The 12,318-nt window shown below is 50.8% G+C and overlaps 1 protein-coding gene across 4 annotated transcripts in view; it reads left to right on the forward strand.

Moving 5' to 3' along the window:
• Nucleotides 1–7,912: 7,912 nt before the first annotated feature.
• The window catches only part of MAPRE3 (microtubule associated protein RP/EB family member 3), a 63,106-nt gene continuing 58,700 nt past the window's right edge, over nt 7,913–12,318 (forward strand). For 2 of the 4 annotated variants that reach the window (XM_060186711.1, XM_060186712.1), the window contains exon 1: nt 7,913–8,225. In XM_060186711.1, the coding sequence (XP_060042694.1) occupies nt 7,928–8,225 (298 nt within the window). In that variant the 5' untranslated portion in view covers nt 7,913–7,927. The remainder of the gene's footprint in view (nt 8,226–12,318) is intronic. The other 2 variants (XM_060186715.1, XM_060186714.1) reach the window with 2 other exon arrangements.

Here is a 12,318-nt window from a genome sequence, read left to right on the forward strand (position 1 = left end):
AAGATCAGAAAAGAAAACACAAGTAGAACCTGAAATGGAATTGGCATATTGCACCAAAGTAAAAGACTCTGGGGTGGGTGGGTGGGGAGAATACAGGTCCATGAAGGATGATGAATGACATAGTGGGGGTTGTATTGTTAAATGGGAAACTGGGGAATGTTATGCATGTAAAAACTATTGTATTTACTGTTGAATGTAAAACATTAATTCCCCAATAAAGAAATAATTTTTTTAAAAAAAAACTACGTGATTTGGGGTCAGGTGGTGGTGCACCTGGTAGAGCATGCGAATTACAATGTGCTGGGACCTGGGTTCAAGCCCCCATTCTCCACCTGCAGGATGGGGAGAACTTCATGAGCTGTGAAGCAGTGCTGCAGGTGTTTTCTGTCTCTCTGTCTCTGTCTTTCTCTCCATCTCCCTCTTCCCTCTTTATTTCTCTTTCTCTTTTATTTCCAACCAATCAATAAATTTTAAAAACTACATAATTCTTGCATTCAACTTCATCATACGTCTGTTTTATTTTATGTCGGCAGAGCTGGGCTGTTGTCATGTGTGATCCCACTGCTGCTGGACTGCTTTTTCACTCTGATGGAGAGATGCAGACAGAGGGGGAACAATTCCATAGCACCTGAACTTTCTCCCACGCCATAGCACATCCCCTGCGTTACCAGGACTGGGACCCAACAAGCGATGCACCCATCCTGCTGAGCCATCTCCCTGGCCCCTGTTTAAATACGTTTAAATGTTATTCTTCTGTGATTCTAAATAAACTGTGAGCAGGGGGGCACAAGGTGAGCCTGGGCATACAGTGGCATGGAGCAAGGACATGATCAGAGGGGGGTGGGGCAAGTCGAAGGGACATGGGCACCAGTGTGAAGGGTCTTTTCCTGGGCAAATCTTGGCATACTGAGCATGACAGCAAATGCACACAGGAAAGGTTTGAAGCCACTGGGAGAGAAATCTGTCCACACGGATCTAAGTAAATGGGACAGGGACCCTGCCCAACTCGAGGACCAGGCCTTGGAGCCCACAGCCTCAGAGCTGTGATGAAGTGACAGTAGCTGCTGCCAGCCTACTGCTTCCCTCCTTGATCTTTTTAGTTATCATTTTTTATCACTACCAGTGTTATCCCTAGGGCTGGGTGCCTATACTACAAATCCCCTCCTCTTGGATCCCTTTTCTTTTTTCTTTTTCTTTTTCTCTCCTTTCATTTAAAAAAATTTATATTTATTTATTTCCCTTTTGGTTGCCTTTTTTATTGTTGTCATAGTTATTATTGTTGTTGATGTCACCATTGTTAGATAGAACAGAGAGAAATGGAGAGAGGAGGGGAAGACAGAAAGGGGAAGAGAAATATAGACATCTGCAGACCTGCTTCACCACTTGTGAAGTGACTCCCCTGCAGGTGGGGAGCCAGGGGCTCGAACTGGGATCCTTAAGCCAGTCCTTGCGCTTCATGCCAAGTGCGCTTAATCCGCTGCACTACCACCTGACTCCCTCTCTCCTTTCTTTAAAATAGGTATGACAGGGAGTCAGGCGGTAGTGCAGCGGGTTAAGCGCAGGTGGCACAAAGCGCTAGGACCAGCATAAGGATCCCGGTTGGAGCCCCCGGCTCCCCACCTGCGCAGGGGTTGTTGGTGGTGGTGGTGGATTCACAAGCAGTGAAGCAGGTCTGCAGGTATCTTTCTCTCCCCCTCTCTGTCTTTCCCTCCTCTCTCCACTTCTCTCTGTCCTATCCAACAATGACATCAATAACAACAACAAAAATAAAGCAACAAAAGGGAAAATAAATAAATAAATATACCAAAATAGGTATAACAACACCCACAACTATAGACATCTAACCCTTGATAAGAGGGCCCAAAGTATTAAATAGAGGAAGGAGGCTTTCTTCAATAAATGGCGCTGGGAAAACTGGGTTGAAACATGCAGAAGAATGAAACTGAACCTCCTTATCTCACCAGAAACAAAAATAAACTCCAAGTGGATCAAGGACATGGATGTTAGACCAGAAACTATCAAATACTTAGAGGAAAACATTGGTGGAACACTTTCCCACCTAAACCTCAAGGACATCTTTGATGATACAAACCAAATTGCAAAGAAGACTAAAGCAGAAACAAAACAATGGGACTACATCAAATTGAAAAGTTTCTGCACAGCCAAAGAAACTATTAAACAAAGAAAGAAACCCCTCACAGAATGGGAGAAGATCTTCACATGCCATACATCAGACAAGAGACTAATAGCCAAAATATACAAAGAGCCCAGCAAACTTAGCAACAAAAAAGCAAATGAGTCCATCCAAAAATGGGCAGAGGATATGAACAGAACATTCACTACAGAAGAGCCAAAAGGCTAACAAACATATGAAAAGTTGTTGCAGGTCACTGACTGTCAGAGAAATGCAAATAAAGACAACATTGAGATACCACCTCACCCCTATTGGAATGGCATAAATCAAAAAGGACAGCAGCAACAAATCCTGGAGAGGCTGTGGGGACCGAGGAAGCCTTCTGCACTGCTGGTGGGAATGTAAATTGGTCCAGCCTCTGTGGAGAGCAGTCTGGAGTACTCTCACAGGGCTAGACATGGACCTTCCACATTACCCAGTAATTTCTCTCCTAGGGATATACCCCAAGGACTCCATAATACCCAAGAAAAAATAAATGAATACACCTATGTTCATAGCAGCACAATTCATAATAGCTAAAACCTGGTAACAACTCAGGTTCCCAACAACAGATGAGTGACTGAGAAAGTTGTGGTATATATACATAATGGAATACTACACAGCTATTAAGAACAATGAGCCCACCTTCTCTGACCCACCTTAGATGGAGCTAGAAGGAATTATGTTTAGTGAGCTAAGTCAGAAAGATAAAGATAAGTATGGGATGATCCCACTCATAAACAGAAGTTGAGAAAGAATAACAGAAAGGGAAACTCAAAGCAAGATTTGACAAAATTTGGAGTAGGGCACCAAAGTAAAAACCCTGGGTTGAGGGTGAGGGGGAATGTTCAGCTTCACGGAGCAGGGGCAGGGGAGAAGTGGAGGGGGGATGGGATGGGACACAGTCTTTTGGTGGTGGGAATGGTGTTTATGTATACTCCTATTAACTTGTAGTCATATAAATCACTATTTAATATGAGAGGGGAAGGGAGTTGGGCGGTAGCTCAGCGGGTTAAGCGCAGGTGGCGCAAAGCACAAGGACCGGCATAAGGATCCTGGTCCAAGCCCCCGGATCCCCACCTGCAGGGGAGTCGCTTCACAGGTGGTGAAGCAGGTCTGCAGGTGTCTATCTTTCTCTCCCCCTCTCTGTCTTCCCCTCCTCTCTCCATTTCTCTCTATCCTATCCAACAACAACAACATCAATAATAACTACAAAAATAAAACAACAAGGACAATAAAAGGAAATAAATAAATAAATATAAAAAATTAAAAAATATGAGGGGGAAAAATTGATTGAATACCTCAAACTTTTTAAGTCACAGAGTCTTTTTAATACATAAGCTGAGTCTTTGGTATGTTGATTCTCTTAAAAGCCTAGACCAGGGGGAACAGAAGCAAGCGGTGGCACAGCTATATACAAATAATGTCAAAGGACATAAATTATGGTGGTGATGTGTATGATACAGCAAATACGAACAAAGGGATATTTCAAAGTTAACCCAATTGACAAATAATGTGATTATAGCAATAACTATCTATTGTCTTCTTAAACCCCAAGACAGCAGGAACCTCCCGCTTCCTCTATAGAGCCTATATTTCCCCCAGTCCTGGAACCTTTAGGGTGGGGCTCACTTTCCTGCATGCTTCTCTCAACTCACACCAAATGATATTGCATCTGCCAGTCCCAACCTAATCAATGCAATTAGTACCACCTCAGGATGCTTCACTTCAGACTGTGTCCAGAGACGTCAGGCATGGAATGTCAACCCTTCACCCCCATTACTCAGGTGAGACCTTTCCTTTCATAGTATTCTCTAATTACTTTCCAGAAGGTTCACTTCCTAACAAAGTCCCAAAATCTAGATATTGACCAGGTCCCATAAGATAGAGCATATGTTCACATGTATCCATAAATTAGGGCAAAATATATACCTGAAAGCAAAAATACACAGTAATCTGTAGTGAGTCAGTATAAAGTTCATAATTAAATAGTGTCTACTTAGACTTAGATGCCCTCCTCACCTACTTCCTATTACAGTTCTCTCACTCACTCCAAAGCTAACCTCATCAAAGCAAGGACTGCAAAAGCTGAATAAAGGCAAAAGACTTAAAAAAGATTAGGGCATACTTTAACGATGACTCTTTAGTCACTATCAGGCCACCCCATCAGCTGGGGCCCTAATCAGGGAGTCCTGAGATTCCCAAACAGACATGATGGGCCTAGACCTCGAATAAAGCCATCTCTCCATTGTTACCAGTCATTTCTATCAGGAACAACACAATAGACCCCTTTGTGGGCCCCCATAGAACCTTGCCCTCAACTTGGATCAACAATGGTAGAGAATGTTCCATCCTCCGAAGGAAGGCTGGACAATATACTCTATGCTACACCTGAGGAAGATGGGTTCTTGTCAGGAAATAGTGAGGATGTGGTAGAGCCTGGCAGGGCTTGACCTGAGGAGTGCATCTAGCTTGTCAGTCTCTCTCTCTCTCTCTACCGAGAGGTTGAGCAAGAAGGGACAGGAGTAACCCCAAAGGTTTGTCCTGTCTTTTTTTAAAAAAATATTTATTGATTGATTTATTCCCTTTTGTTGTCTTTTTTGTCTTATTGTTGTTGTTATTGATGCCATTGTTGTTGGATAGGACAGAAAGAAATGGAGAGAGGAGGGGAAGACAGAGAGGGGGAGAGAAAGACAGACACCTGCAGACCTGCTTCACTGCTTGTGAAGCGACTCCCCTGCAGGTGGGGAGCCGGGGACTCAAACCGGGATCCTTACTCTGGTCCTTGCACTTTGCACCACGTGCGCTAAACCCACTGCACTACCACCCAACTCCTGGTTTGCCCTGTCTTATCAGACTCCCTGCCTAACAAAGCACCCTGCATTCCTGATACTATGGCCATTAAATAAAAAGAAGGGGGGAGATGTCGGAAAATTGTGAGGATCCTCACAAAGCACCCTACATTTTTCTGCCTCCAGGAGCCTGGCATTCCTTAAAACATTAAGCCAACTCCCCCTGCTCCACCCTGCATTCCTGATATTATGGCCTATCTACATAATCATTGTTTTACCTTAAAGATCCCCATTCCTTTGATCTATCTTCTTTCTACCCTCAAGACCCTCCCTGCCTGCAGGGTATTATTAATCCTACCAGTTATAACCCTCGCAACAGTTGCTAAGGAAGTTCCTATTTTTCCAGCCTCCTTTTTGCCTTTCTCCACTCCTTTCCTAGCCATTTCTGTTTCCGACTTGCCACTTCCGGGTCTGCCCTTTAAAAGCCTTGGATCTCTGATCAATAAAGATATTGCATTGCCTTGCTGCCACGTGTTTGGTTCCTGAGTCATCTCCTTTGTGTCACCGAGTGAGTAGCAGCCCAGGCTGGCTCTGGTTGAGTTCTCTCCAACCCAGAGAGTATGCGCCCAGGAAGAGGCACCCCCATGCTAGCCAGGCAGGTCCTGATATTGGGGCAGCTTGGAACATTCCTACTTATGACCACAGAATGTGAGCTCAGATCTACAGGGATGCAGAGATCACATAGGCTCCTGAGCTGAATATGGGCCCCAGACCAGGTCACATCAAATTGATGGGGTTCACAGTGAACAATATTTATACACATTTCCCATATTTAGGACCTACTCTCTTCCCTGATCCAGCTTTCTGGTTCTTCTTTCAGCCATGACATAATCTCCCCAGACAATAACTTGGATCTACCTGCATATCAGATTTCAGGTTCAGGAAAAGAAAGAAAAAGAAAAAAAAAACTAGTATAGTCATGGGCCCTTTGGAATATAACTAAAATATGCCTACTAGCTATCTACAAAACAAAGACCAACCCAACTCTTCATCTGTACTATTCCAGCCTTTAGGTCCATGATTGGTCAACAATTTGTTTGGCTTTGTATGTTAACTCTCTTTTAAACCACCAGGTTCCAGATGCTAGCCGACCAGACTTCCCTGGACAGACAACCCCACCAATGTTGGAGCTCAGCTTCCCCAGAGCCCTTCCTCACTAGGGAAAGAGAAAGGCAGGCTGGGAGTATGGATCAGCCTGTCAATGCCCATATTCAGCAGGGAGCAATTACAGAAGCCAGACCTTCCACCTTCTGCATCCTACAATGACCATGGATCCATACTCCCAGAAGGATAAAGAATAGGAAAGCTATCAGGGGAGGGGATGGGATACAGATTTTTGGTGGTGGGAATTGTGTGGTTGTACCCCTCTTACCCTATAGTTTAGTCAATGTTTCCTTTTTATAAATAAAAAATTTAAAAACAGAATAGGCATGACAGAGAAATTAAGAGGGAAGACAGGGAGAGATAAAAAAAAAAAAAAAGACACCTGTTTGACAACTCATGAAATGTCCCCCCTGCAGATAGGGGATGGAGGCTTGAACCTGGGTCCTTTGCATGGTAATATGTGCTCTCTACTGGATGTGCCACTACCCAGCCTCCCCCTCCTTTTCTTTCTTTCTTTCTTTCTTTCTTTCTTTCTTTCTTTCAAGATTTATTTCATTCACTCTGGTACATGTAATGTTGGGTATAGACATACAAGTTCTGATCTCTGGCAGTGAGGCTCTTTCCCCCACCACTGTTTCTCTGCCTTTGGAAATGAGAGTGTCCACAGCGGCCCCCCTGGGCTGAGCCTTCAGTGTATGCTGGTGTGTGATAGCAGCTCCCACGCCTCTCAACCTGGTGTGTCTTCAGAGCAAGAGGACCAGAGTTCAAGGAGTTAACATCCAGCTGCTCATCTGTGGCACCATGTCCATACTGGGACCTAGGTTAAGACCCGGGTGAGACCCGGGTGCTGTCACTACTGAGCTTGTGTCACAGAAGGTGCATGTCATGAAGGAGCTGTGTGCACGCCTGGTGCAGAGGAGAGCTCTGGGCTTGTGGGCTGGCAGGGTGGAGGCTGGGCAGTCAGTGGTCACCTGCTCCAAGGCGGGTGGGATGGCAAGAAGGGATGGGCATGGTGGAGGCCTGGACAGAGCACTGGAGCACAGGACGGTGGCCACGGACAGGCAGGAGAAAGGTCTAGAAAACTGGGGAGACCTCTACCAGCAGAATCGGAATAGGAAGACATGTTGGCAGAGGAGGACCTAGTGGGGGTTGTATTGCTATGTGGAAATGCTATACATGTACAGACTATTGTATTTTACTGTCGACTGCAAACGATTAATCCTCCAATGCAGATTTTTAAAAAAAAGAATTGGAATAGGGACTTAGGAGTAACTAGTTATGAGTCCAAGCTGGCCAGTGGGCAGGATGAATAAACAAGAACTGTTGCCGGGGCCCTGGGCGAGAGAATGGCGTGGACAAAGGTGGGTGATGCTGTCAGCTCGACTTGGGGACAAAGGTACAGAGTTCGGCCAGGGGACGAGACGCACAGGGAGACGGAAGTGGCCAGAGTAGCTGCGGTTGAAAACCTTAAGCCGCGAGAGCAGATAAAACCTAGCCGTAGCGCTTCTGCGCTGCCGACAGAGGAGAAATAATAGCAATAATAATAATAATAACATAACGTCTAGAAGAAATCTACTTTTCCCTTCACGGTAGCGCCGGGGCCGCCAGGGACCGTCATCAGGCTGCGCGGGAGTCGGGAGTGGCGGGTCCCTCCCGCATCGGCGCGACCGGCTGCAGGAACTGTCATCCTGTTGCTAAGGGGAAAGGCAGGGGCTGTTCCCGGTAGCCATGGAGACACAGGGAGCGCGTCCCCCGGTACCGCCTGACACACCTGCGGCGGTTCCGGTTGCTGGTTGTCATGGCAACCCCAGAGACACTGTCTCCCGCGTCCCCACCGCCATCACCACCACCCGGTGACGGCCCTCCTTCGCCGCCACGTTGCCATAGGGACGGCGGGCGCCTGGCCCCGCCCCCTCGGCCTGACAGCAGCGGCCGCAGCGCGCCTGCGCAGTGCGCTCCTCCCCCGCAGTCTCGGTGCGTTGGAGCCGGAGCCGCGGCGGCCTCTGCCAGGACCCTCCGCCCAGCCTCCGGCAGCCCCGCGCCGCCGCAGCCCCGGTCGCCCCCGCCCGCCGCCCGCCGGAGCCGCCGCGCGCACTGTGAGTCCCGCCCGCCCGGGTGACTGTCGCCACGGGGCTGAGTCAGCGGGAGGCCGGGCCGCGGGGGGAGGGGAGCCGGGCCCCGCGCCCCACGGCCCGCCCGCCGCCCCCCGGGGTCCGGGGCCCCCAAGCTGCCCGGCCACTCCCCCTCCCCGCAGAGACCCCCGGGTTGGGGGCGCTCCCCGCAGAGGCGCAGATCCCGGCCCGCGCCCCGCCCCCCCCCCGCCGGCTCCCGGGTCCCCGCCGCCTCTCCCGGCTACAGGCCGGCGCGGTGACAGCGAGCAGCCTGCGGGGACGCGGGACGCGGGGTGCCCGCTCACACCCGCTTCCCCGATCGGTGTGGCCGAGGACGCAGCCCGCGGGGACGCGCCGGCCGGGGAGCACCCATGGGTGCAGGGTCCGCGGGGCCGGGGTGGAGGCAGTGCGAGCGGAGGAGGGAGCGCTGGGCGCTGGAGTTGCCGGCGGCGAGAAGCACCTTGCGGGACTCTGACACCCCCACCCCCACCCGCAGCTTGGGCTCTGGGAGCATCTGCGGCCCAGCACTGGGAGGGGGGCCGCCAGGCCTCGATCTCGGGGATCCGGGAGGGTGCAGAGCCCCGGCTGCGAGGCCTGGCCCCGCGTCTGTGGGACTGTCACCCGATAGGGCTGCCTTCTCCTCCCGCCCTCCACCTGCCGGCCGCGCATTCCCAGGTCTTGCTTGGGATCAGGGGGAGCAGGGACTGGGCCTTTTCCTGAGCCAGTGCCCGCGGCCAGAGCCGGCTCCTAATAGACGCCCCCGCCCCCGCCCCACCTCGAGGGCTCCTGAGTGCCCTGTGTGCCCCCTCGCCAGCTTCCTTGCATCCCCCCTCCAGATTTCAGTGTGCTGTAGATGTGCCAGCCAGGTCAGAGATACACAAGGCTTGGGGGGGGGGGGTTCTTTGATTTTTGATTTTTCTTTTCCCACTCCAAACTGCGAAAGGAACGGCCAGTTCACTTGTGAAAATCCTGCTGAAGGGGAAACTTAGAGTTGGCTGCCAGCCGTGGGAACCCGCAGCTCGCCGGGCATCGGGCTCAGTCATGGCCCTCTGGCACCGGCTGGGCCACTCCCCGCCCTGTGCCCAGCAGATTAGTTTATGGGAGCTAAGGCGGCTGTCGCCCCAGTTTTAAACATAGAGAGGGGGCTCTGGAGAAGACAGTCCCCAGAACCAGTGCCGGCTCTGGTTCTTCTGTCCCGGATGCCACTGTGGGGTTTGGCGGGTGCGCCTGCCCTGGGGCGGTGGGCCACGTGGGGCCTGGCACCCACATTCCTGCGGTGCGGTTGGCCCTGTGTGTCGCATAGCTCCCCCCACATACCCGAGCGGGGTAGGAGCAGACAGCTGGCCTGGAGCTGCTCCTGCTCCTCTGGGGCAGAGGGTATTTTGGGAATCTGCCCTCTCGCCAGGGTGGAGGGCTGTGAATAGAGAAGCAGGAAAATGTGTCAGGGCCGCCGGGTGAGGAGGGTGTGAGTGAAACGCGCCCTTGCCTCTGCTGTGGGATCGCTGCTCTGAGCATCACAGCGGCTTTTATGTGGGCCGCCTGCCTTTGAAATCTGCAGCCGTGTTTATGAGCTGGTGAGGGACTGCTTTGCAAACTGCTGCTGGAGACAAGCAGGTCTCATACCCTTGTCTTAGGCACTGTCTGTCCAGCTGTGACTGGACACGTTTGCTGAGGTCAGGGAGAAGGATGTGAGCTGAACCAAGTCTTAGATGTACAGAGTCTGCCTTGTGGTTTGGTGGTGCCTTGTGTCTTGGATTCAGAACCACACTCCAGCAGTTTCCCCACCGGTGTCAAAGTCAAATGACTTAACACGATTGGTTCCCCCAAAATGTGTGTGGATTCTAAGATGCATCCTCACTGCAGGAACTTTGAAAGAGCCAGGAAGGGGCAAGGCTTGAAGAAGGGGTCCGGGGGTCGGGGGGGGGGTTGTGTGAATTAGAATGGAGAGAGGATGATAATGTAATACGTCGTAATAATGTGCTTGATATTTAGTCTATGTGTAATACAATACAGGGTTGATACGCTGTTTCTAATATCCTTGAGGTGGCTTTGCTGCCCTGCCATCCTGAGCACCTACATTGCTGGGGACAGTCCCCACTCGCTTAGCAGGCCTGCTGTGTGGGATGATGTTTGTAAGAGGCTTGGGTGGAGTGAGCCCTGTTGGCTGACTCTTGAGTAGGGGAAAGTTCTGTGTGGGAATCCAGCATGTGAGGGCTTCTGTCCTGTCGGAGCTGAGCTGTCACCTGCATTTAGCCAACAGGCAGCTTTCAGACGCAGAGCAGCCTTTACACACCTGCCCCGATATGTCTATAGATATTTGTCAAGATCTAACCCTCTTCCTCCCCTCCCGTTCCAGGATATTAGAAGTCAGGGGAGGAGGATCTAAGATGCTGGGGGCTGGGGGCAGTGTCCTCATTTCCGTATTTTGACTTGTCCCAGGCACCACGACTCATCTAGAAAGTGTGTGAGAGCACTTCCACGGAGCTGGTGAGTGCTGATCACCATGACTAGCTGAGTCCAGATTAGAACCTGGATTCGCATACTCAAGCTGGCACTGCCCCATTGCTCATGTTTAATATTCCAGAGGGTTCTAACAAAAAAAAAAAAACCATCTCATAGTCTGTAATTAGCCGTGTTGAGGAGGGCTGGCTACATTCTCTGGGATATTGCAGAGTCAGGCAAAAGTCCGTGTCTCCCTGCCTAATTAAATTTTTATTCTCGCTACCTTCAAAATAATAATTCCTCTTCACATATTCTGACTCCAGAAAGGGCCTTCTCTTTAAAGTTGGCATCACCCCACACAAAGCAGATGTAAAGGTGGATAATGAGTCCTCTCCACTTCTCGGCGGTGAGGCCACTGGCCTTCCAGAAGCAAGATGGAGAGCTGTCCTGGCCGTGCTCCCCAGAGCGTAGCTTCCTGTCCTTACCGGAAGACTTAGGGACTGCTGTTCACCAACCCTAACAAATCAGTCGCTGGAAGATCACAGACCTGAGTTTGAATCCCTGTCCCACCACTTTCTGGCTGTGTGATTTTGTGCCATTGTATCACCTCACCCACCTGAGCACAGGTCAGGGGAGCAGCTTCATCGAGTGGCATCTTTTATCTCCTTGAAGTACTAAATGGAAAACGCTTTCCCAATGCCAAGGCCTTCCAGCCCCTTCTTGGAGCCTTACTTAGCAGCCCACTCCTCCCGATGACCTTCCCCCGGGCATCTGTCCTGCAGGCCAGAAAGGAGATCCGTCCTACCAACCCCTGGCACTTACATTGTTTTCTCAACTGCACAGAGGGGAGGGTGTGAACTGCCCCTTTGTGTTCAGCTGACCTGCTTCCCAGTGGACCATGGGGCAGAGTGGGTGACTAGGCAGGCACGGCTGTGTGTGTGTGTGTGTGTGTGTGTGTGTGTGTGTGTGTGTGTGTGTGTGTGTGTGTTGGGGGTGCTGGGTCCCAGTTCTGTAAGCCATTCTCCAGAATGATCTCTGTTTGAATGAAAACACTGTTGGGCACTCTCTGGTTAGTAACACTCATGTGGCCTTACTCACTTCCTCTCCGGCCAGCCGTGAGATGGACATCCTTGGATGGACATCCTTGGATGTCCATGCCCAGGTGGACTGCTCATGGGGGGCCCGGAGGCCAGGGGGTGGCACTGTCTGCCCACTGTGAGAAAGTAGCCCCCTCCCCAGTGGGGACAGGCTGAGGGAGGCTGCCCAGAGGCTGACAGCCCCAGACAGGTCCAGGACCAAGAATACAGGTAATTTGGGAGCCAGGCTGTGCCACCTGGGCCAGAGAGCTGGAACCTCACCAATTAATTCCTACAGAGCTCACTTGGGAAGAAACTCCCCACCAAGGGCACGGGAAGACGGAGAACATCAGTGCAGTGCTTACCTCTGGGAAGTGTCTGGGGGGCGGGGGTGGAAGAGGGAGAAAGAGACTCAAGAGCTGAACTATTAATGAGAGGAAAATATGGAGCCAGCACATCACTCTGGCACATATGCTGCTGGGGATCAAACTCATGACCCCATGCTTGAAGGCCCAGAACTTTATCCACTGCACCACCTCCCAGGCTGATCAGAGAGGAAC

Source organism: Erinaceus europaeus, chromosome 3 (genome assembly GCF_950295315.1).
Source record: "Erinaceus europaeus chromosome 3, mEriEur2.1, whole genome shotgun sequence".
NCBI lineage: Eukaryota > Metazoa > Chordata > Mammalia > Eulipotyphla > Erinaceidae > Erinaceus > Erinaceus europaeus.